Source organism: Aythya ferina, assembly GCF_964211825.1.
Source record: "Aythya ferina genome assembly, chromosome: 19".
NCBI lineage: Eukaryota > Metazoa > Chordata > Aves > Anseriformes > Anatidae > Aythya > Aythya ferina.
Genome location: NC_140309.1, coordinates 2349574 through 2371131, shown reverse-complemented (window position 1 = coordinate 2371131; position 21558 = coordinate 2349574). Strand labels below are relative to the sequence as shown.

At 43.7% G+C, this 21558-nt stretch overlaps 1 protein-coding gene across 5 annotated transcripts in view; it reads right to left on the bottom strand.

Annotated features, from left to right (window-relative positions):
* The window catches only part of TYW1B (tRNA-yW synthesizing protein 1 homolog B), a 104688-nt gene that overhangs the window by 82295 nt on the left and 835 nt on the right, over positions 1–21558 (bottom strand). Inside the window, exons 1-9 of one of the 5 annotated variants that reach the window (XM_084492916.1) lie at positions 21446–21504; positions 21146–21196; positions 20755–20897; positions 19903–20040; positions 19224–19325; positions 18236–18430; positions 17074–17355; positions 14546–14665; positions 2070–2196 (exon numbers count right to left, since the gene is read on the bottom strand). In XM_084492916.1, coding sequence (XP_084349042.1) covers positions 2070–2196; positions 14546–14665; positions 17074–17355; positions 18236–18430; positions 19224–19325; positions 19903–20040; positions 20755–20883 — 1093 coding nt within the window. In that variant the 5' untranslated portion in view covers positions 20884–20897; positions 21146–21196; positions 21446–21504. Of the gene's footprint in view, positions 1–2069; positions 2197–14545; positions 14666–17073; positions 17356–18235; positions 18431–19223; positions 19326–19902; positions 20041–20754; positions 20898–21145; positions 21201–21445; positions 21505–21558 lie in introns of those variants that run through there. The other 4 variants (XM_084492915.1, XM_084492917.1, XM_084492918.1 and 1 more) reach the window with 4 other exon arrangements.

Sequence of the window (21558 nt, the reverse complement as noted above, 5' to 3'; positions counted from 1 at the left end):
GGTTGCATCAGCAAGAGGCAGTCGGAACTGAAATTACATGCACAATAGCTTTAAGCCTTTCAAATTTCAGATTTAGGTGAGGAGACCCCCAACCAGATGATCCACTGTTGGCACTACCCTGAATGCAAAAGGAACAGAGAAATATTTTCAAAATAGAAAGTATCTGAATAATGAATTCCTGTCTCTGGAACACCAAAAGGAAATCCCAGTTATTTGGGCCTTTGCTTAAAAAAAAAAAAAAAAAAAAAAAAAAAAAAAAAAAAAAAAAAAAAAAAAAAAAAAATCCGGCAGCAATGTGACCCTCCCTCCAGCATTATTTTTCAAACTACCACTTTTATACAGCACTAATACCCCACCATTTCATTCACCCCCCAAAATGGAACCAGTAACGAATGGGTCATAGCGAGCCAGGGCATGAAGCGCTCCCACGACAACCCCTGTGACCACCCTGGCCTAACGAAGAGCCAAGGCAGAGCACTGCACCCCAAGAAGAGCATCCAAGCAGGGCAGTTGCTGAAAACCATTCACCCAGACCCCAGAAGTTAGTACTGCAGGCCACTTCTACATCCCTTCTAGGGCTCCTGCTGCCTCATGCGGGAGCTGAGATGCCTGGGGCACCCCGTGGAAGCAGTGGCCCCAACCCTTTCAAAATAGGGGACTCACAGCAGAGCACGCACTCAGCTCCCTGCAGGCCAGCTCTAGAAGCAGGGAGGTAAGAAGAAGTCCAGAAGTCTCCAGCAGACCACTCCCCAGCCCTGCCAGCCAAATTCACCCATCCTCACAACACCCTTGTGGGCAGAGTGATTAGCCTTTCTGATCACATACAGTAGTAACAAAACAAGTACAAATAAAAGCCTGTAAGACTCCTCAAACTGCTCTGCAACTGCCACCATATCACAACCTTCAGAACCAAAGCTGAGAAGCATTGAACCAGCCTCCTACAGCCCTCCGCTGGCTCCAGCCAGCAGCAATGCCACTTTGGACATGAGGATGAGGCACAATCACTGCTACTTCATGCTAAGCGTCATTTTAAAGAAGCTTTTGCTGGGTTCTTTAAATCTGCAGGCTGAATGAAAGAACAGCTGTTTTACAACTGCACTAAGGTTAAAGAAAAAACAACCAAACGAGTCAGACACGATAGGCAGAACACAACACCAGCCATCTACAAAAACTCAGGCTGAAGAATATCTGAGATCCTGTGGAGCAAACGTGTTGTGATCCCATGGCTGCTGGACTGACACAATGTGGTCAGAACTTCAGAGCCCAGCTCTGCAGCAATGTGTCTCCACTACAGTGACCAAAGAACCTTCTCCGACACATCAGGAGAAAAGCTATTGATTCAGCAGGCAAGAGAACTGAGTACACTCATCCTGAAAAAAATCACACAGGCTCCCTTTAGTCTCTAACCACAGTGACAGAGCAGCACAGGGCAGCTCACATCTCCCTTCTCCTGGCTTTACCACTCACAGCTGAGGGTTTTGAACTGCAGGGCTGTTGGCTTGGCTCCTCTCATGCTTGCCCTCTGTTTTAAAACTCGTCCTCTATTAGCTCATTAACACTGTTCATTACAACTCATAGGAGAACCACTAACCTAGTCATCTAGCAGATGACATTTGAAAGATTTTCCTTATCGGAAATGAAGTTTTAGTGCCAAAAAAGCAGAGGCATTTGAAACTGAAATAAAAGCATGGAACTAAAGTGCAAGACCGAAACAAATCTGATCTTTAAATATTCTTACAGAAGCCTATACTTAGTCCTATGTGCCTCACGCTCCTATCTTCTATCTCAAACTGACTTAGCAGAAGTTACACTCTGAGAACTCTGCTACCCTCTCTGTACTTTACTGTGCATCATGCTGAGATGCATTACACAGCTTTAGATTCTTCCCCCGTGGAACACAGATACAGACAGCCCTAACCTAATTTGTCTTGCCTTTGGTTAGAGCCTACCAGAAGCCTACCTGGACTCACAGTCCAGAGCAGCATCTTTGAGAGAAAACGGGCTTTCACTTGCTCTGTTAACAGCCCACCACTAAGCCAGGACTACTGCCCAGGCTGACAGAACCTCACCTTGCTTTGTGAGCGCGTCTCTCAGAGCTGCGGTTATCATCTCTCTCTTTTCACCTGCCTCCTTCCTCCCGGCGGTCTCTCCAGACAAGCTCGTTCCAACATGTCCTTCCTCAAGCTCACGTTCTCTCTGTTTAAAGACAGTGAATTACAACCACTTAGATTGAAACATCATGTTTTAAGCACTGTGGCACAGTTCAACCAGTCCTGACAGACCTGCTAGACTTAAAACCTACACAAGTGCCCACACATGAGTTCTGCATTCATGTAATCCTGCATTTTATCCCTCTTCCCATCTGTCACTGACCCTTGAGTAATTTAGGACGGTGAATTAAAATAAGAGAAAAAGATCCATACGTGACACTACATTTGTTCTAACACAGCAAGAAAATTTCCAAGGACACTTTAAGAAACAAGGTGCTTGAATCTCATCTGGAAGCAGGAGGGACTCCAGGCTTTAAACCCACGGGTTTTGTGATTGCAAAGTAACCTCACCTCTCCACAGCATGCAGACCCAAAGGAACAAACCATCCTGTTTGGAAATGCAGCTGCCTGGAGTGACAAAGCAGCTATTGTCTCAGTTATTTGGGACAGACAGTGGAAGAAAGCCACATCACTACAGTGATTTGGACAGCCCAAGAGTTTAGACTAGAAGATGCTCTCCACGAGTCACCTAAAAGGACAGCCAAGAGCACCACCAAAATTCAGTGATCACCAAAGACCCCGCAAGAAAAGGCTATTTTCCTCCAACTCCAGACAGAAGCTGCTGCATCCCACAAGTTTGGCTTTCAACAGATGCTGCTTTATAAACATGCTTAAGCTCACAGAGTTTACTTAAAAACAAATACAAGAATATCATGTATTAGCATAAAGTTAAAAGAAGAGAAACAAACAAATCCCAGCACGTAAAAAACTGTGAATCCCCTGCTGTATAAGTGTCACTTCTGAGACTTTATGGGTATTTATTACTTTATGTCTGCACAAAGAAGCATGAAAGTGTAAATAATTACTTTGATATTTCATGCAACTTATAATCTGTCAGTCCTTTATGGCTTTTTGAAATATTAGAGAAGTTACGGATAAACAACAAACAAAAACCAACAGAGGACATTCTGTTTCTACAAAACAGGCTATTTCACATCCAAGCGTCTTTTGCGCCAAAGACATCAAGAAGTTCATGCAAATGCTTCCAAGTTTACCCACCAACTGTTCACATCACTAATGAAACCAGTGCACTTGGCTTGCCAAACTGTGTTCTTCACAAAGTAACCCAGCCGTCCCTGAACATACATATCTTTTGTACCTGAGCAAAACTTCAGAAAGCAATTAAAGGTAACCCAGAAGCAAAAAAAAAAAAAAAAAAAAAAAAAAAAAAAAGTCTCAGGGGTTCCAGAACAAAGTAAGTTTCATAATACTTGAGAACGAAAGAGGAAAGTAAAACATTTAGGGACAGAAGTTACTACCTCTCCCCATGTTGAATAAAGCTTTGTCTACAGTTTCAGTGAGGCTGTGCAGGAAGGTGTTTTCTAGTGACCAGTAACATAACTTGGGCCATACTGAAGGAGAAAGCAGCTTCCATCTTTCACTTTCCTTCAGTTTGCTGAAAAGCAGTAGGTTACTTTTTTCTTTTAAATAGGAAGATTGCATTGGTTTCTATAACACATTACAAACTCCCCTGAAAGGTTGGCTCTATGAAGTACTTGTATGCTGTTGAGTTTGAAAGCTCACATCCATCCCTCAACTTAATCGTCAGGGAACTGCAGAGTCATCTGGGTTGGAGAAAGAAAGACCTTCAAGAACACAAAATCCAACCATCAACCTGACCTACCATGTACCATCACTAAACCATGTCCCTTAGGGCCACTTTCATGCATCTCTTAAATACCTACAGGGATGGGGACTCCTCCAGCTGAGCAGCCTGTTCCACAATGTTTAACCACCTTTGCCATGACAAAGGTCTTCCTGATACCCAATCCAGACCTCCCCTGGTACAATTTGAAGCCATTGCCTTGCATCGCATTGTCACCTGAGAAAAGCGAGCAATACCCTCCTTGCTGCAGCCTCCTTTCAGGCAGCTACAGGGAGTAATGAGGTCTCCCCGCAGCCTCTTCTCCAGACTCAGTGACCCCAGTTCCCTCGGTCGCTCCTCATACATCTTGTTTTCCAGTCCCTTCACCCAGCTTTGTTGTTCTTCTCTGCACATGCTCGAGCAATTCAATATCCTTCTTGCAGGGCAAGTGCAGGGCACCACACTGAACACCATATTCAAGATGCAGCCCCACCAGTGCTGCGTACAGGGGACAATCCCCTTGGTGGATTTCGATCACGAAGACCTCTTCCCTCCTAGTCCTGCTGGCCACGCTGTTTCTGCTGTTGGCCCCCTTGGCCACACGGCTGGCTTGTGTTCAGCCAGCTCTCGAGCAGCACCCCAAGGTCCTTTTCCACCAGGCAGCTTTCCAGCCACTCTTCCCCAGGCCTGTATCACCTCATGGGGCTGTTGTGAGCCAAGTGCAGGGCCCAGCACTAAGTCTGGCATCATTTAGCATCAAGGCTGTTCAGAAATAAAATATTAATATTACCGGAAAAGCCTCATGCATAAGGAAGGGAGGAGATAAAAATCCTCATCATTTAACTATTAATTCTCAAACTAAGGGCTTCTCCCACATCATTTAACCGACAACTAGGCACGACCATCCACTTAAAAACGAAAGGCACTATCTCAGCACAGATTCATTAGCTTGCCAAAGCAAGACACCATGAAGGATTTGTGAGTAGACACATGCTGGCACATCCACTCTGCTATCTCATGCCAGGTTAAACCCCCCCGGAACTCAATATGCATTATGTAGCACATCATAACATTAAAAAATGCAGTGATTCACTTAACTACAAAGACGACATCCTACCCAAGCCAGCCTTCAGATACAGGGAAAGTCCTTCTGAATTAAAGAGTTTGCATTTCTACCTGCCTGTTGTGCCTATCACTGCAGTAGCTGAGAAAAGTACCTAAACATAAGAACAAATATATAAAATTGCTTTACTGGCAAGGCAGAAACGTGTTTATTTCAATAATCATTTCCCCCTCGGAGAGGATGTTAATATTTTTTCCTCTTTCATCTTGATGTGAAAGCCTGTAAACAAAATAATCGTTTTTTTTCCTCTGAACTGCAATACCTGAGTTGTTCTGTTTGGCAAGTGATTGGCTTCAAATATTTCTTAGGGGAAACTGAATTCACACCCCCATGAGTTTCACTGATTTGCTTAATAAAACTTTCGTATCTATTTTTAGGGTTTGAGTGCAGACAACAAAGTTAACTTTGCACAGAGCAAACTTCTTGAGTTCTAGCAATTTAGCAGGAAGTCCCATAGTAAATCTAAAGCAAGTTACTGTCTTTCCATAACAAATCAAGCGAGCACTGACAAGAGCCAGCTTTTTGTGCCCTTGAAATACTTCCCTGCCAGAAAACTGAAGTAATCCCCTGGTCTGTATTCACCGATGAGAGCCCACAGACAGAAAGCCCCGTGAGTTCCTCCCAGTTCCTTGATAACTCAGGGTTCAGCACAGCTCTTGCTGCAGCCTGCAGGAGCTTCAGCCTGCTGTCATGCAAGTAGGTCTGAGTAAGAGCATCAAGACCCACGTGTAGGGACTAATGATCTACTCCTCTGCAAGTGAAGGCGAAAGTCCTTCCGTTTCTTGCGATACAGGCAGCACAGACACGAGCAGCACGTACTTTGTGTGCAGCAGCAAAAATCTGGCACAGACACAAACAGGGACCTCAGCATTCCCTGCCAAGGCAGAGGTGCTGCTGCCCCTCTCACAGGCCACAGTTCAAGTGCTTCGAAGGATTTCCTACAAATCTCCCTAGGAAACTCACCCACGGCCACTTTCAAATCTGGTCAGCGTGACCAGCGTGACATGCTACTGCCACTTCTCCTCTTTGAGCTGCAGTCTCCAGGACATCAAGGTGCTTGGTGCCTGCATTTTCCATTTTAAAACATCAAATGCTTTCCAGACTACTACTGTGGGCAGGGGAGGAGAAAAAAAAAAAAAAAAAGGAAGTTCAGTGTAAACTCCATACAAAAGTATGCCCTTAAACTAACTTAAATTAGCATTTTTAGCCTCATGGCTCTATTCATGTCCCAGAGCTGAAAAAAATATGTTCCCTGAGAAGTTTTTGCCCCTGGAAGGAAAACACCCAAAATATATCCCAATTCTGACTGAACTTATTTCCTACTTAGCCTCCCACTGGGCAAACGAGAGGGAACCCTGGCCTTGTCATAATTTACAGCCTCATCCATCAAAAGACTCTAGGATCTTCTAACAAATGAAAGGCACAAACGCTAAGAAAACAGTAATACATCAGTGGCTGGAGACATGAGAAACAGAACTGGAGCTAAGGGAAAAATGTTGGCAAGGTTATCAGGAAAAGACTGCCTGGCAGCAAGAAGCATTAGTAAAACTTTCCCAGGGGAGTGGTTAAATGAGGTATTGAAGTTCATGAATTACATGAATGAAGAGTTGAAACCTCCACCAAGCAGTGCTCTGGAAGCAATACCCCAGTGACAATAGGATAGTTAAAGCTGACAAGCTTCCCCTGGTTCAGGCCCAGCTATCTCTGGCACTATAGGCAGTGGTATCCTGAGGGACCAAGCTTCCCACAAGAGCAGGACAGAGCATAAGCTCGCACAAAAGCTCCTGAACATAGATGGAGAAGACTGCTAGCCTGCTGCTCCAGGTACAGAGAGCTGGCTGTCACACAGCCCAGTGGTTGCAAACAGAAATGGAACTGCTCAGTCCATGGACTAAATGCCCTGTCACTCTTACATCAACGTGGGATACTCTAACTGCTGTCAGTCATCACTAAAAATGGCCCTAAGCATTTGCAAGTGAGCACAAAAATGAGTATTAGAAACTTGGATTGAGTAATCACTGAACCAGCAAACACCCTAACAGCATGAAAATCTTATTAAAAATAGCTACTGGTGTCTACATAATCACAAGTTACATACCCACTCCATACATCACTGCCCAGTTAAGCAAAGAGCCTGAACCGAAGCAAAAAGCAGACGAGAGAGAAAAGCCTGACAGCTAAGAAATGGAGAACTTGGCAATCCATTCCTTTGCCATGGGCTGAGACAGGAGGCGGCTTGATCAAAAGCAAGAGCCATGGTATGTATTTTCAAGACCTGTCCCTAAAGTGGAGAAAGCCCCTGAGAAGTTCTGATAGATAAAAACAAAAACTGAGGAGGCATTTTCTCCTGTGATAGATACCTTCATGACTTTTCAGTAAAGCTCTGGAAAGAAGTTTCCATCCACACCTACCTTGCTATGCTAAAGAATAACCCAAGGCCCCTTGCATCTTTCTCAGGCAGCAGGTACTAGCTGCCATCCAAAGAAAGGATGCCATCCAAACAGAACTGCAGCTCAAACCCTGTTGAGGGAATCCTGCATTTTCTTTGTTTGAAGAGTCAATGCTGAGATTTTTGGACACACACAGAAGCAGTGATGATTAATTTTAAAATCCAAAGTCATGCAGACAAGTGATGACAGAAGGCTTATGCTGCTACCTAACTGAATCAGCTAGTAAGGGGCACAGCACACCCTCCGTGAAGCACAGAAACATGAGCAATCCCACCAATGTCCATTTTCTTGTAGTATAGCATCAGAGAGAATCGTCAAGGACAAAAATTCCCAGACCACAACTCTAAAGTATATATGCAGGGCTACAAAAGGATTTTTGAGATTGCTTCACTGAGCTATAATATCACTGCTTTGCTGTAAGGAAGGTTTTTACAAGGTGCAGTTAAACCTTGTCTGCATTTCATGTGCTACTTCATGACTCTGTCGACATTTGTTTGATTTGGGAAGCTTCCTTGGACACACCATAAAGACTGATTTTTCAAAGGAAACAGAAGAATCAAAAACTAAAAGTCTGCCTGTCTCCACCCAAAAGTAACTAGCTTATATTTGAAAACTGGGACATATATTCACATTATTCCTTTCTTCTGTGCTACTATAATCAAAACTAAAACCTAGGAAACAAGATTTAACAAGTGTCCTGAAGTGCTCAGCTCAGCCTAAAGCCAGCAAGACTTTCTGCTATAGTCCATTTTGCTTTTTCACACACAGAACATGTAAGCACACTTTTTTTTTTTGAGGGTCTTGCCATATTTTGCACACTTTTTTTAAATGGCTCTGTAAAAGACTTCTCCATTCCATTTCTTTTTCCATACAGTTCGGGGGGGGGGGGGAGAATACAAAAGAGAATATAAAGAGAATATAAACTAGACAATTAGCAATTGGGAAAATGGACATCAAAGAGCCCTGTAGAGCATCCCTCAAACTTTGCCTGCTTTGTCAGCTCAAATATCAAAGAAAACAAAATCAGGGCTCACCTTGCAACAGGAAAGACAAAACAGCTCCCACTGTCTGTAATGGGTGCTGTCCTCCATGCAGAGGAACAGGGCACTGAACAAGCTGGAGGCTGTATACTTACTGCAGTCAAGAGCCACTTACAATCTATTCCAACCCCTGGGAAGTTGCAATAAATAAGGTTTGATTGGAGCCTACATGTGGACAGGCTTACTGGCAGCTGCACTGCTGAACAACCGATCTGCGGGGTTCATCTAGCAGAACACGGATGCATTTACAGTACCTCTTAACACCTTATCCAAACACATTTATTTGGCTTGAAGCACAGCATCTGCTGCCATCCTTATGCTAGTCACTCCTTGGATACAGCAGCAACAGGCCACTTCCTCCACACTTCTCCCAGTAATTACCATCAGCAGATAATTGTTCCATGCATTGATTTGTGGACTTCTGTTCAGTTGTGTTATTTGCCTGGCAAGAAACTTAAAAACTCCACAGGAAAAAAACACCTGAAGAAACACAGCACAAAGTTTCTGCAAGAAATGGTAAGCACAGGGGCTGGGCTGCTGCAGGGAACACCCTGATCTTCTCCAATAACAGATGGGGAGCAGAAAAGGCTGCAAATAAAGATGAAATCTAATGCTCAGATGGACTTAAACACTTCTGAAGTTTGATATTTAACAGCTTTGCATTACTATCCAATTATCAAAGGGCTGGAGCACCTCTCCTTTGAGGACAGGCTGAGAGAGCTGGGGTTTTTCAGCCCGGAGAAGGGAAGGCTCCGGGAAAACCTCACATCGGCCTTACAGTGCCTAAGGGGAACTGCAGGAAGGCTGAGGAGGGACTCTGTCATGGGGTGTCATAGGGCAAGGAGTAATTACTTTAAACTAAAAGGGGGTGGAGTTAGATTAGTTATTAGGAAGAAATTCTTTACTCAGAGGGTGGTGAGGCACTGGCACAGGTTGCCCAGAGAAGCTGTGGATGCCTCATCCCTGCAAGTGCTCAAGGCCAGGCTGGATGGGGCTTTGGGCAACCTGGTCTAGTGGGAGCTGTCCCTGCCCTTGGCAGGGGCTTAGAATTGGATGGTCTGTAAGGTCCCTCCAACCCAAACCATTTTGTGATTCTATTGACTAATTTACAACAAACTAAAGAGCAGCGAGGGGTATGGGATCTACCAACCAGCATAGAAACCAGGCTCTTTACTCTCTGAACTCAAAGCCCTTTACAAAGGCTTATCAGGAAAAGCCAGCATCACAGTGCACGTCAAAGACAGACTGCCCAGTCAGAAGCAACCTTTAAAGTATTTTTCCTTTTTCCTACCTATTTCTTTGGGCGCTCCCAGGTTCTACATGGAAACTGAAAGCCTGAAAATCTTGCATTGTTTACAAGCTATAATTCTTCACATCAGCCAAGGCATAAAGAAAGATTTGAACACAGGAAGAGGACAGGGAAAAGCATCCCTTGGACAAATTCAGATTTCAGTGCTGGTAGTCATCCCTCAACAGGGAAATGATGTTTCTTAAAGCTTGTTTCAAGATGCAGGATCACTCTGAATTCTGAGCCAGAATAGCAGAGGTCAAAATCTAGCCCAGAGACTGAGCTGCTGAAGATAAGAGTGATTTTTTCCTCTACAAATCTGTCACCCATTAAAAGTTACAGAAACTTCTTGGAGAGCTCTAAAGGCACACATCATTTTTAGCCATTTCTAAATCTGACAATTAAGTACTGAGCCTCATTCAATTCAGTTAAAGCACAGCTAACAACTCTTGCATGCTCTAGAAGCTTATGCTTGTATAAAAGTTGCATGCAACACTGTCTGTAAATCTCATATTTAATTCTTAAGTCTTAAAACTTACTGTCCCACTTCATGTAAAACTCCAGTCAACTCCACTAAAAGCTTCTTCACCAAGGGTCAGAAAAGTCTGGTCTGCCATGGCTTACAAAATGCTCTTAAGAACCACTGAGTAACTTGATTCACTATACTAGCAGTGGTGAACAGCAACATTAGGATGACTTTTTAGAGAGGAGAGCTGGGGGAAGGGGGAAGAACTAAAAAAAAAAATAAATAAATCAGGAAACCAGTTCTGTCGCAAACAGCAATAAAACAAACTTCTTGAACAGACTTTCTTGGGTATGCTTTCTTTCCTATAAAATCAACCCTATCTTGTTCTCACACCCTCTTCCTTTGTATTTACATCACAAACGTGACGATCAGCCTCATTAAACTTTGTTTGAAAAAAACAGAACACTAATCTCTAAACCGAGCCAACAAAATATGCCCATTTGATTACCTCCCAACCCATCCAAAAAAAATAGGATATTATTATTACTCATGCCTGCAGTTTCTAAATATGAAGGTTAATAAAGCCATTTCATTCCCTTGGAACCAGTCTAGATTGATTTGTCTTTCTAGTTTATCACAATCTCCCAGCTGTGGGAGATAATCTACATTAAGAAATGGTGTCCCTGTGATTAATTACAGTCTTGCAGGCCACAAACATACCCATTAGATTTCTCAATTTTATCTGATAAATATATTTCAAGGGGGTGTCAATGACTTTGGAGGATGGGTAAGCGTACTGCAATTGTACAACTTAAAGTCTACTAGTTACGAAACCCATTAAGAAGAGCTATTGCCTTCTGCTGCTGCATAATAGCACTTTGGAGAACAGGCCCAGACTGTCAGCCTAAAAAACAACAAGCCAGAATAAACAGATGCAGAGAAAATCCAGAACTAAACCTAGCTGTCCATGCATCCCCCAGCCCAGCATCACAGCCTTGAATCAGACACCAAGAGAAGCAACCAGAGAGCTGGTGGTGATAGATTGATCTGCCAGCCCTCTTTGGACCATGGCTGCATTACACACTTCTGGACTTTCATGCCTGAGCACTTCATTGAAGTTTAGATGCCATCTGTACTGATATAAAGGTCAGAGTTCTGTTCAGAATCCTACTAAGCATCATCCATTTCTTGTGGTAGCAAGGTCCAAAAAATTGCATTACTCAGAGTGCTGGATTTCAGAAGCTATTAAATAGCCATCATGAGACAGAAGAAGATTCAATAAAGTGTGGAATTTCCCTTTATACCAATCATCATTTTATATATTTGAATGTTGTCCCTTTGATACCCCAGTCTTTCAAGTTTTGGGCTCGTATTAAGTGTAGAAGGTGAATATCATCACCTTGAACAACATTCCTTCATTCCTAACTCCTTAAAAATCTCTCTTTTCCAAGGAATAGTGTGTAATAACTACAACTGTAGCAGGAAGATAGGTTCAGTCATTCACCTTGTACTTCTGGATCCATCTGCCTGATCCAAGTAATTGCAAAAATCCAGTACTTGTCTCAGATCCTTAGGCTACACTTTGTAAAACACAAGTAAGCCGAAGCATACAAAAAAGACAGCTGTAGGCACACACACACAAAACAAGCTGTAAAGCAATCCAGTCTAGATTCTCATCAAGTAATAGGAGATGGATGCAAAATTAAATTACTATCACCTGCAGATATTTGAGTAAACATTCGTTAGATATACTTGTCTCTACAGCCTCACTCTGCTATCCCACAGAAAGCAAACCAACAATGAATTGTGAGAATCACTAGCAGATAAGACAGATGTGCAGTTAGTCATAAGTGGCAAAATGCCTCCAAAAGATCAGAGCTCAATCAAAAAACACTTCAAGAAGCTAACTGCATTGCACAAGGCAGAACCTTCTACTCTATCACCCATAAGCGGAGTTAATATACACAACACTGAAATCCCAAAAAACACATGCTGGAAACTGCCAAGCGTATTTCAAACCCAAGACACTCTGCATGTGACGTGTTTGTGATGCAACCCTGAAATACCCACATTTTCTTTAAACTCACTGGCTTGTACATAGGTAGTTCAGATAGAGAAATCCAAAGCACTTGCCTGTATCTGTAAGGATTACTTCAAGACAACAGATTACATCAGTGTACATGTAGAACAAAAGTGTCAGACTGATCTTACACAGTCCAGCATTGTGGAAAAAAAAAAAAAGTGACTGAAGGGGACAACACAACTTACCTGAAAAAAATTCCTCATTGCACAAATTCATAGCCACTAAAGTGAGAACATGACTTAAGAAACTAAGATGCATTGCATTTAAACAACTGTATCTTCTAGCCTTGGAGCAAGAGAGCCCAATCATGATGAATTACTTTCATAAATGCAGATCATCCTGCTCTTTCATATCAAGTCTTCAGCATTTATTTTCGTTACAGTAAATAACTGCACCTAAGGGATCATTTTACAATTCAAGTGTTTGCATAAACCTGTTGGCAAGTCAATGCACACATTCCCCAGGAGATTCTCCACCAAGCCAAAGTCATTCTTTTTCCAAGCTAATGATATGGATAGCCATCAGTTCATGAGATATTTACACAGCAATATCCTTTCTTTCCAGGGTGATGGCAGGACACTCCTACACAAGAGGGTCGAGGATTAACACTGAAGTCACCACTGAAGGCCCTTTCTTCATTACCTGCTCTGGTTACAGAAACATGAAACTAGCAACCTAAATTGCAGCAGCTAGGCAGGTCAGCCACACAAAATGGGAATAAGGGGGCCAGTAATGAGAACTACACCTTTTAAGGTTTCAAAATAAATCCAAAATCCCAGGACAAGTCTAGAGTAGTGCAGTGGTGTCAGCACCAAAGAAAAGCTGACCTTTGTTTCATCAGCTGACAACAGCTTACATCCAAAAGGAGCCAGGACGCTTTGTGCACAAGAATGCATTTTCAATTCTTGCCATGGTCCCACACAGAGGTGACTCGCACTTTAAGGATTAATTATTTGCAGAAGCAAAAGGGCAGCACTCAGCTGTCAGGGACGAACAACTGTTTGTCATCTCCTCTAAGAAAAAGGCAGCAGATCAGAAGACTACAGTTTGCAGCTCCAGATGAGCACCTGTGCTCAGACAGAAGCTGTCCTCTCAGACAGAGAGGCTATTTAGGTCTGAGGCACAAGAACCTGACCTTCACACTTGTGCTGAGTACCTTGCAGGTACCACATGCAGGCCCCTCTTACACACACACACGGGCAGGCCCCTTCCTTCCCTGGTCTCAACCCATCTCACATGGCATGCTGCTACAGAAACCGCAGTTCCTTTCTTGTCAGTGACCTCTAGTGGCAAGCACAGACAGGAGAGGAAAAAAGAGGGCCACCTCACAGCACAGTTACTATGAAAGAGATCGATCTTTTTCCCCACCAACAACTGAAAAACAAACAGTTCATCCTTCTCTTGGAAACTACAGCAGTCAAGCCAGGGATGGAAGCTCTCACACATTCTGACCAACCCCATTAGCAGGGCTACTCTCCTAGAGTCAGACTTCACTATAAACAACAGATTATCTTCTTCCCACTCCAAACGGTAAGGATCAGAGATCACCGTATTCCCCTCAGTTTCCTTACCTCCGAAGGATTCAGCTTCCTCTAACCCAAGGCTTGCCTTGCTACAGCCCAGCTGCATACCCTCGCCTCAGAGTGCTAAGGAAATTGCTAAGGTTCAAGAAAGCTGTGAGAAGTCCATACCACAGCACTGTGCAATGCAAGAAAGGTGTAATTACAGACAGAAGTACATGTAGGTTTGTTGAGATAGGGACAGGTATCACCTGACCTTAGGGCAGCAGCAAGATGCAGAAGCTGTTAGAGCAGTCTGTTACCACTGCACCTGCACTGCTACCACCCCGCTCCACTCCCTCCCATGACGTGCCAGCACATAGCATGCCTACATTTCAGCTGATGTATCCACAGCCAGATTTAACAGGATTTGTGTTTTGATACTGGACCGTAAATCACAATGGCAGAGTCGTACTTCCAGATCTCTGATGTTCACAGTGAATGTAATTTCTCTCAACTGAAGACAATGTGTTACCACACAGCATTCACTTCATGAACAAGCCAAACCCAGGTAGCCAATACCTAAATCCAATATACCTACAAGCATGTTCTGGGTTTGGGACAGGTTCTCAAATAGTTCATGTTTTACTCTAACTAGACTCTACAGGTTTGAACCCAGCAGACAATATTTGAATCAATGATAAAGAGCTGGCAGTTCTATACTTGCTGCAGTAGCGGTACCTTGGCTTTCTTCATGTGGCTCATGACATTGCCAAGATCTTCAACATCAATGACAGAATTTGTGCCTCCAACTTCCTCAGCATCAGCCTCTTCCTCACTAGTGGTTTCAACCAATTCTGCCTGCATAAGAGACCAGAGAAAAAAATAGGTGCATATCTGCTGTGTTAAACAGAAAACCTGAAAATAGCCCCAAAGTTACTTCTAACAGTTCAGTAGTACATGTACACAGACCATCTAAAACCCAGTCCAGATAGCCTGTCTCCAAACCCATAGCGCTCTCTTTCCCTGTGTCATCTGCCCACCCGATCACTTAAGAAGTCATACAGAGAGGTCTGATTCCTGCTGTATGCTATGACAGTCTGGAAGCCTAAACTCCTCCAGTTACCCCTGGCCTGAACAAATAGGGGAGAGAACTGCTTTCCACATCAAACTGTTCATAGAACAGAAAAATTGTCTCCCTTTCTGTATATAGCCAAGTTACAACATAACAGCACCAATGTAACAACAAGATCAACCTCATCTCCTTCCAGGCAACCTGCCTGGTGAACCAGGGAAAGGCTGTGAACATAGACTACCTAGACTTCAGCAAAGCCCCTGACACGATCTCCCACAGTATTCTGGAGAAGCTGGCAGCCCATGGCTTGGACAGGTACTTTGGAGAAAAATTAGGAGACATTTATTCTCAGAAAGAGCAGTCAGGCATTGGGACAGGTTGCTCAGAGAGGTGGTAGAGTCACTGTCCCTGGGGGTGTTTAAGGAAAGGTTGGATGTGGTGCTTAGGGACGTGGTTTAGTGGGTGACAGGGGTGGCAGGGTGATGGTTGGACCAGATGGTCTTGAAGCTCTTTTGATGATTTTGAAGCTCCTAATGATTCTGTGAAGATGCATTCCTCCTGTTCCTGCAGCAGCCAACATCCTCAAACCACCTCAGACAGAAGAGCTCCTGTTTTCCTAAGGAATTCTACGTGGCCATAGCAATCATTTCCAACCCGTAATAAATGGCATCCAGGAAGGATTAAGTACCACAGCAGCTCTGGGTCTTGCATGCAGAGCAATAAAGGATTTATTCAAAACCTGCAATCAACAAATATCACAGAATGGTTGAGGTTGGGAGGGACCTCCAGAGATCATCTAGTCCAACCCCTCTGCTCAAGCAGGCTCACCTAGAACAAATTACAAAGGATCACATCCAGGCAGGTTTTCCATCTCTAAAGGAGACTCCACAACCTCTCTGGGCAGCCTGTTCCAGTGCTCTGTACTGAACCATACCCGAACCGTAAAGAAGTTCTTCCTCATATGGCAATGAAACCTCCCGTGGTTCAATTTATACCCACTACCCCTTGTCCTATAACTAGCTACCACTGAGAAGAGTTTGGTCCCATCCTCGTTACATTGTCCCCTCAGGTATTTTATTGAGAGGGGATCTTATCAGTCTCTATCTCCTCTTCTCTAGGACAAACAGGCCTAGCTCACTTAGTCTTTCATCATAAGGCAGATGCTCCAGTCCCTTAATCATCTTCATGGCTCTACGCTGGACCTGCTTTAGATGTTCTATGTCCCTCTTGTACTGGCGAGCCCAGAACTGCACATAATACTCCAGATGTGGCCTCACCAGAGCTGAGTAGAGGGGGAGGATCACCTCTCTTGACCTGCCGTCCACACTCCTCTTGATGCAGGCTAGGGTCCTACCTCCCAGAAGTGCATGCTGCTGGCTCATGGTTAACTTGTCCACCACAAACCCCAGGTCTCTCTCTGCAGAGCTGCTCTCCAGCAGGTCAGCTCCCAGCCTGTACTGGTGCTTGGGATTATTCAATAAGTGCAGGACCCTGCACTTTGCCCTCAGGAGATTCCTTTCTGCCCACCTCTCCAGCCTGTCCAGGTTGCTCCAAATGGCTGTGCAGGCCTCTGGTGCATCAGTCACTCCAACAAGCTTTGTATCAGCAGCAAACTGGCCGAGGGTGCACTCTGTGCCTTCATCTAGGTCATTATTGAATAAGTTGAACAGCACTGGACCCAGTACTGAACCCTAGGGGACACCACTAGCCACAGGCCTCCAACTAGATACGGCACTGTTGAGCATATGCTAGAAGTGATTATGGGTAGATAAAGTCAAGGAAGTACAGGACTTGCTCAGATAACAGTACCCCAATGCCTTTGGAAAATCCTTGGGATACAAAGTGCTTGAGCTTCACCGAGTTGGGAGCATGCTACCTGCTCATAGCAAGCTAAACGCTTCAATCTGGCTGTGAGACAAAGCAAAGACTGGCTCCCTTCGAGCATCTGTCACAACACGCATCTCCTCCCATATCATATAGAGACTGTTCAGTCTAAGTCCAACGCTAATCCTTGGTCCTTCTTTTTGGATTACTTATTCTGCTTGCCTCTCATCCCTCTACTCCGTAACAAAGAAGTATCAAGCTCCCCACAGCACCTCTCTGGGCTGTGGGATGAAGGAGAACAGTCAGACAACACTCCAACAAGCACTGAAGCACTGAACCAGAAATAAGGACTTGTGGATTTTGTCTCTACCTCAGCATTCTCATAGTCTGATGCCCCGTGTTCATGATCTGAGCTCTCCTTGCTCTGCTTCCCCTGGGATTTGCACTTCCCTTTCTTGCACTTCCCACTGCAGGGCTTCCTTTCCCCTCTGCAGAGGGCCTGGAGACAACTGAGGAACTTGGTTTTCCAGGCTTCGAAGTCAGCCTCAATGCTGCCATGCTTGCTCTGGGCCACGTTGCAGTCCCCCTCAGCACGAGTCATGATACGGCTGGCACTGAGCATCCACAGCCATCTGTCAATATTTCTTCCAACCTAGGATGGGATAGAAGTTAAAAGGAAATTTAAAAGTAACAGGCAATTAAGAAAGCAAGGACCAAGCCTGGAAATAAAACAAGCTACACAGGCTGCAGGACAGCAAGACATGGACTTGTAGACTCCCTCTAACCTGCTGAATCAGAGCACAGCCACAAGGCACTCTGAACACTACCGAGCACCCTCCAGCTGTAAATAGCCCTGCTATCATGGCAATGTAGTAAGTGAGGTGTGAGGACTAGCTTTGTGAGATGCTTGTTGGTTAAGATGTTTACATACATGACACTTCAGGTGGCCCCCAGCTACACAAAACTAACAGTCTGGTGGCAGTCACCCCATTTTTCTTCAACTTCAGAGATTAATTATCAGGCTTAGATACCAACGTATTTTATATTAAGAAATAAAAGAACCACAGTAGACAGCAAAATACAGGAAAAGTTGAGAAAAGTGCTCTAAACTGAAAGGCAGCAAGTGAAAAGGCTTCTGGTAATGTGTCTTCATGCACTGAAAGCGAGCTTTCAAAGCTGGGAAATCAACTTAATAAGGATGTGGTAAATGTGTTCTCATTAGTCACTACCAAAACCACTCAGACTAATGCCATGCTTACAGGACTTGTCTCTCTCCCATTTCATAGGACAGCACACTTGCTTCAAAGCTGCATTGCCTATGGCCTAAACCCAGCTCCTATCAAGTCCACACAAATGCTGTAATAGGAGCTGAATTCTCACACCTTAAGTTCCATACCAGGTAATATCAGTGTCTTCTCAAAATGATAGTACAACTCCACCTGACCCTAAAAACCTACTAGTGTCACTCAATTTTGTTGCAGTTCGGAAAATTTAGCCATTCAGAGGAATGAAAAAGTAATGGGGATACTCACCGTGTTATAATGATCAACATAAACTGAGTTTCCCAAGCCAAACACAGCGTATCTCAGGCCCTTCAGGTAGGTTTTGCCAAAGCGGAAGTCATTTGCAGTCTCTTCTAACCACTTGCAGAACCATGCAGCACTCTCAGTTGGCTGTCCATCTGTGTACGTAGCTACCAAGAACACACAAATGTTCCTGCTGGTTGTCTAATGTGTAAGAGTGGGACAGGAAAAAAAATCACTGATTATCAGAGCACTTTACATGAGGAAGAGCTGTAACACAAGGACAGCTTGAAGAAGTTAAAAGTTGTTCTGTGGTAGGTTTTTTGGTTTGTTTGTTTGTTTTTTTACTACTATATGAGTTAAGAATACTGCAAGTAATAAACCCAATGGTAGCAAGTAGCCATCCTCCATGCAAAGCCATCTTAAATTAGCCAAGGGGAATCAAGCCATCTTGCTGTCTTCCCCCTACATAACAGGGACAGTAGTAAAACTGACATCCACCTTCCCTACCCCAATGAACAGTTTCTTACACTTCTGCAGTGATAAAAGTCTCCCACAGATGCAAGAAGGAACTATTAATATTTCCAGAAGAAAAAAATCCATCAAGGATTATTCAATATAAATATGCCGCCCTCCACCCCCCCGAAATTTTCTTAAGTCTTTGAAGGTTGCAGAAGTATCATTATTTGTTCTTTGGTTTCCCCATGTGTACCCTCTCAGAGAGAACAGAGGGACCACGTGCAGATACTTTCATGTAACTCACTCCTGAGTTACAGGAACCAGCTCATACAAAATCAGCATCAGTATCAACATATTGTAGATGATGCTCTTATAGTGACTTTCAAGATTACTGCTGAGGGCTGAAGGGCTATGCTCACCTATGTTTAAGAAGCAATTTGCAAACACATAGCTTTGGGGATTTCCAGGATAACAGGAGAGAAATACAAAAGGAAAAGATCCTTGACAATACCAGGAAAAGTTTGTATTTATTACATACCTCCTCTGCTAGACAGTCATCTGGATCATAATCTCCCATGCTAATGACTTCCACAGGCAAATTAAGGGAAATAACTGCTTCAGCCAGACCTTTTGCAAATCTCTGAGAAATGTAGAAAATTATGAATGACTTTGACCCAACTACAGTAAGTGTGAAACAAGCTCTGCTGTGTCCAATCACAAGACATCTCCCAGAACAGAAAAAACAATGACACTTGATAATTACACACTGCACCTGTAATTTCTCAGATTAAAAAAGTGAAGGAGAAACGAAGACTTACAACTGCTAATAGCTAATAATTTACATACATACAAATTCATTCTTTTTGACAAAGTACCTGAAGCAGTAATTCTCTAGAGTACCTGCTAGCAAACTAAGAGTATATTGTAAGAGCAAGTTTTAAGTCTCATAATTAGTGTCTCTACCACTTGCCCCACTTTACATGAATAGATTTGTCGTTTGCTTTTTTTTTTTTTGGTTTGGCTTTGTGTTGTTTTTTGTTTTAAACATAATTTTCACTTATCTGTCATGTTGTGCACCGATTTCTAATGAAATAATGAACTTACCAATAAACTTTCAGATTTTTACATGGCACAGCGTTCCTAAGGCAAGCGATATACTTGAATCTCGGAAATATTTCTATCAGCTTCAGGCATGTGGAAAAAAAACAGTAACATACCCTTGCTGTGCCAGTCTGAGACCCATAGAAAATCTTTACGCCAGCAACATAGACCTCCTTTGCCTGCTGGGCAGCATATCCATTTGCTTGTTTTTCTTCTACAACTTCAGAAGACAGATTCCCATTGGATTTTTCACCCTGTGAAAAAAAAAAAACAACATTGTTTCATTCCATCCTTTTAAGTGTCCTTAAGTCCATTTTCCCAAAAGCGTTTAAAATCCTAAGCCAGTAACCAGCCTCCCAGCACTATGCCAATGCAACAGTCAAAGCATTTTAGCTTCTCACACATTCCTAGAGAAATGCATTAGTGACTATTCCACTGAACTAGGCCATGCTGTAAACCCATCTCACACATCAGGGAGACAGCAGGATTCAGCAGAACCTGAGAAGTGATTCTTCCACCCTGTGCTGCAGAACTTCACTCGTGTGTGTGAGAATGTTTTAGCTTCCTGAATGAACTAATCCCACTCCCATCCTAAAAGCAGTTCAATATTAAGGTCACCAGAAAGGCTAACCTGAAACACTGGACACAAGCAGAGTGACTTACATGAAGTGACAGAGCTGTCCAGGCTAACGCTTCTCCAATGCAGAGTGAGAAGTTTTCAGGCAAGATCTGCTCTAACCTCAGAGCAGCACTGACAGCTAGTTACCCACGCCCACAGCACAATCCAGACTGAAAACTCTAACTGTCAGGTAAACTAAAACACATTTTGGATTTACAACAACCAAGGTGGGCCCGCAGCAAAGTGTGGCATTTCACTGCACCAGTGGGTACCTTCACCTGGCACCTACCCCTTCCCACACACAAGTTTTGGGTTTTTCTCAGACAAATGTGCTCAAGTCTCCAGTTACCTTCTTTTTGGTGGTGAAGAGCTGGACAACGATCCAGAGACTAATCCCAAAAGCAATAACAGAATAGATGTAAAATCTGTGCAGCCATAAGGATGCCAGGCAAGTGTAGGAAAAGTTCCACGTATCCATTCAGACATCTAAATCTAGAATAAATTACAGATTTAGCAAAAGCAAATTCCTTCAGTATGAATTTAGAATAAGCACACAAAAAAGTCACACCACACCCACAGATTCATGCCATCAGCTATTCTCAGGCTCTGCAGAAAACAGCTTCTGGCTGAAGACACAACACTACAGCTGAATCAGTGACCTTCACCTTCTCAGCAGTGCGTACCTGCCTACCTAAACTAAAATTTTAGACCATCACACTGAAATGCTGGGCTTCTCTTACCTAGGACAGGCTCTGTCCCAAGGAAAGGCAGAAAATACTTGTGCAGCACCGCTGCCTGAAAGTAAAGTAAAACATCCTTGTTAAACATCAATTGCATCTCACAGGCCTTAGCTTTCCATAGACCCAACACACGCAGATCTCTGGAGGTGTAAAATCCCGTGTCAAGGGGGAAATCACTCCCTAGAGCTAACTGCAGAACAGAGCCCTTGCTTGCACACACAAGGTGCTACACTGATTACGACGACAGGTTGGGTACAGAGCATCGAGGCCAGACTGAAATCTGGATTCGGTCACAAGTACTTTCCTGGGGTTATATCATGTGGGTGAGGTTTCATTCAGAACAGCGAAAATTGTTCTGAGCTGACTTTAAAACTCCAAGGGGCGCTGCTTGTGTGGCCCCTGTGATTCCTTTA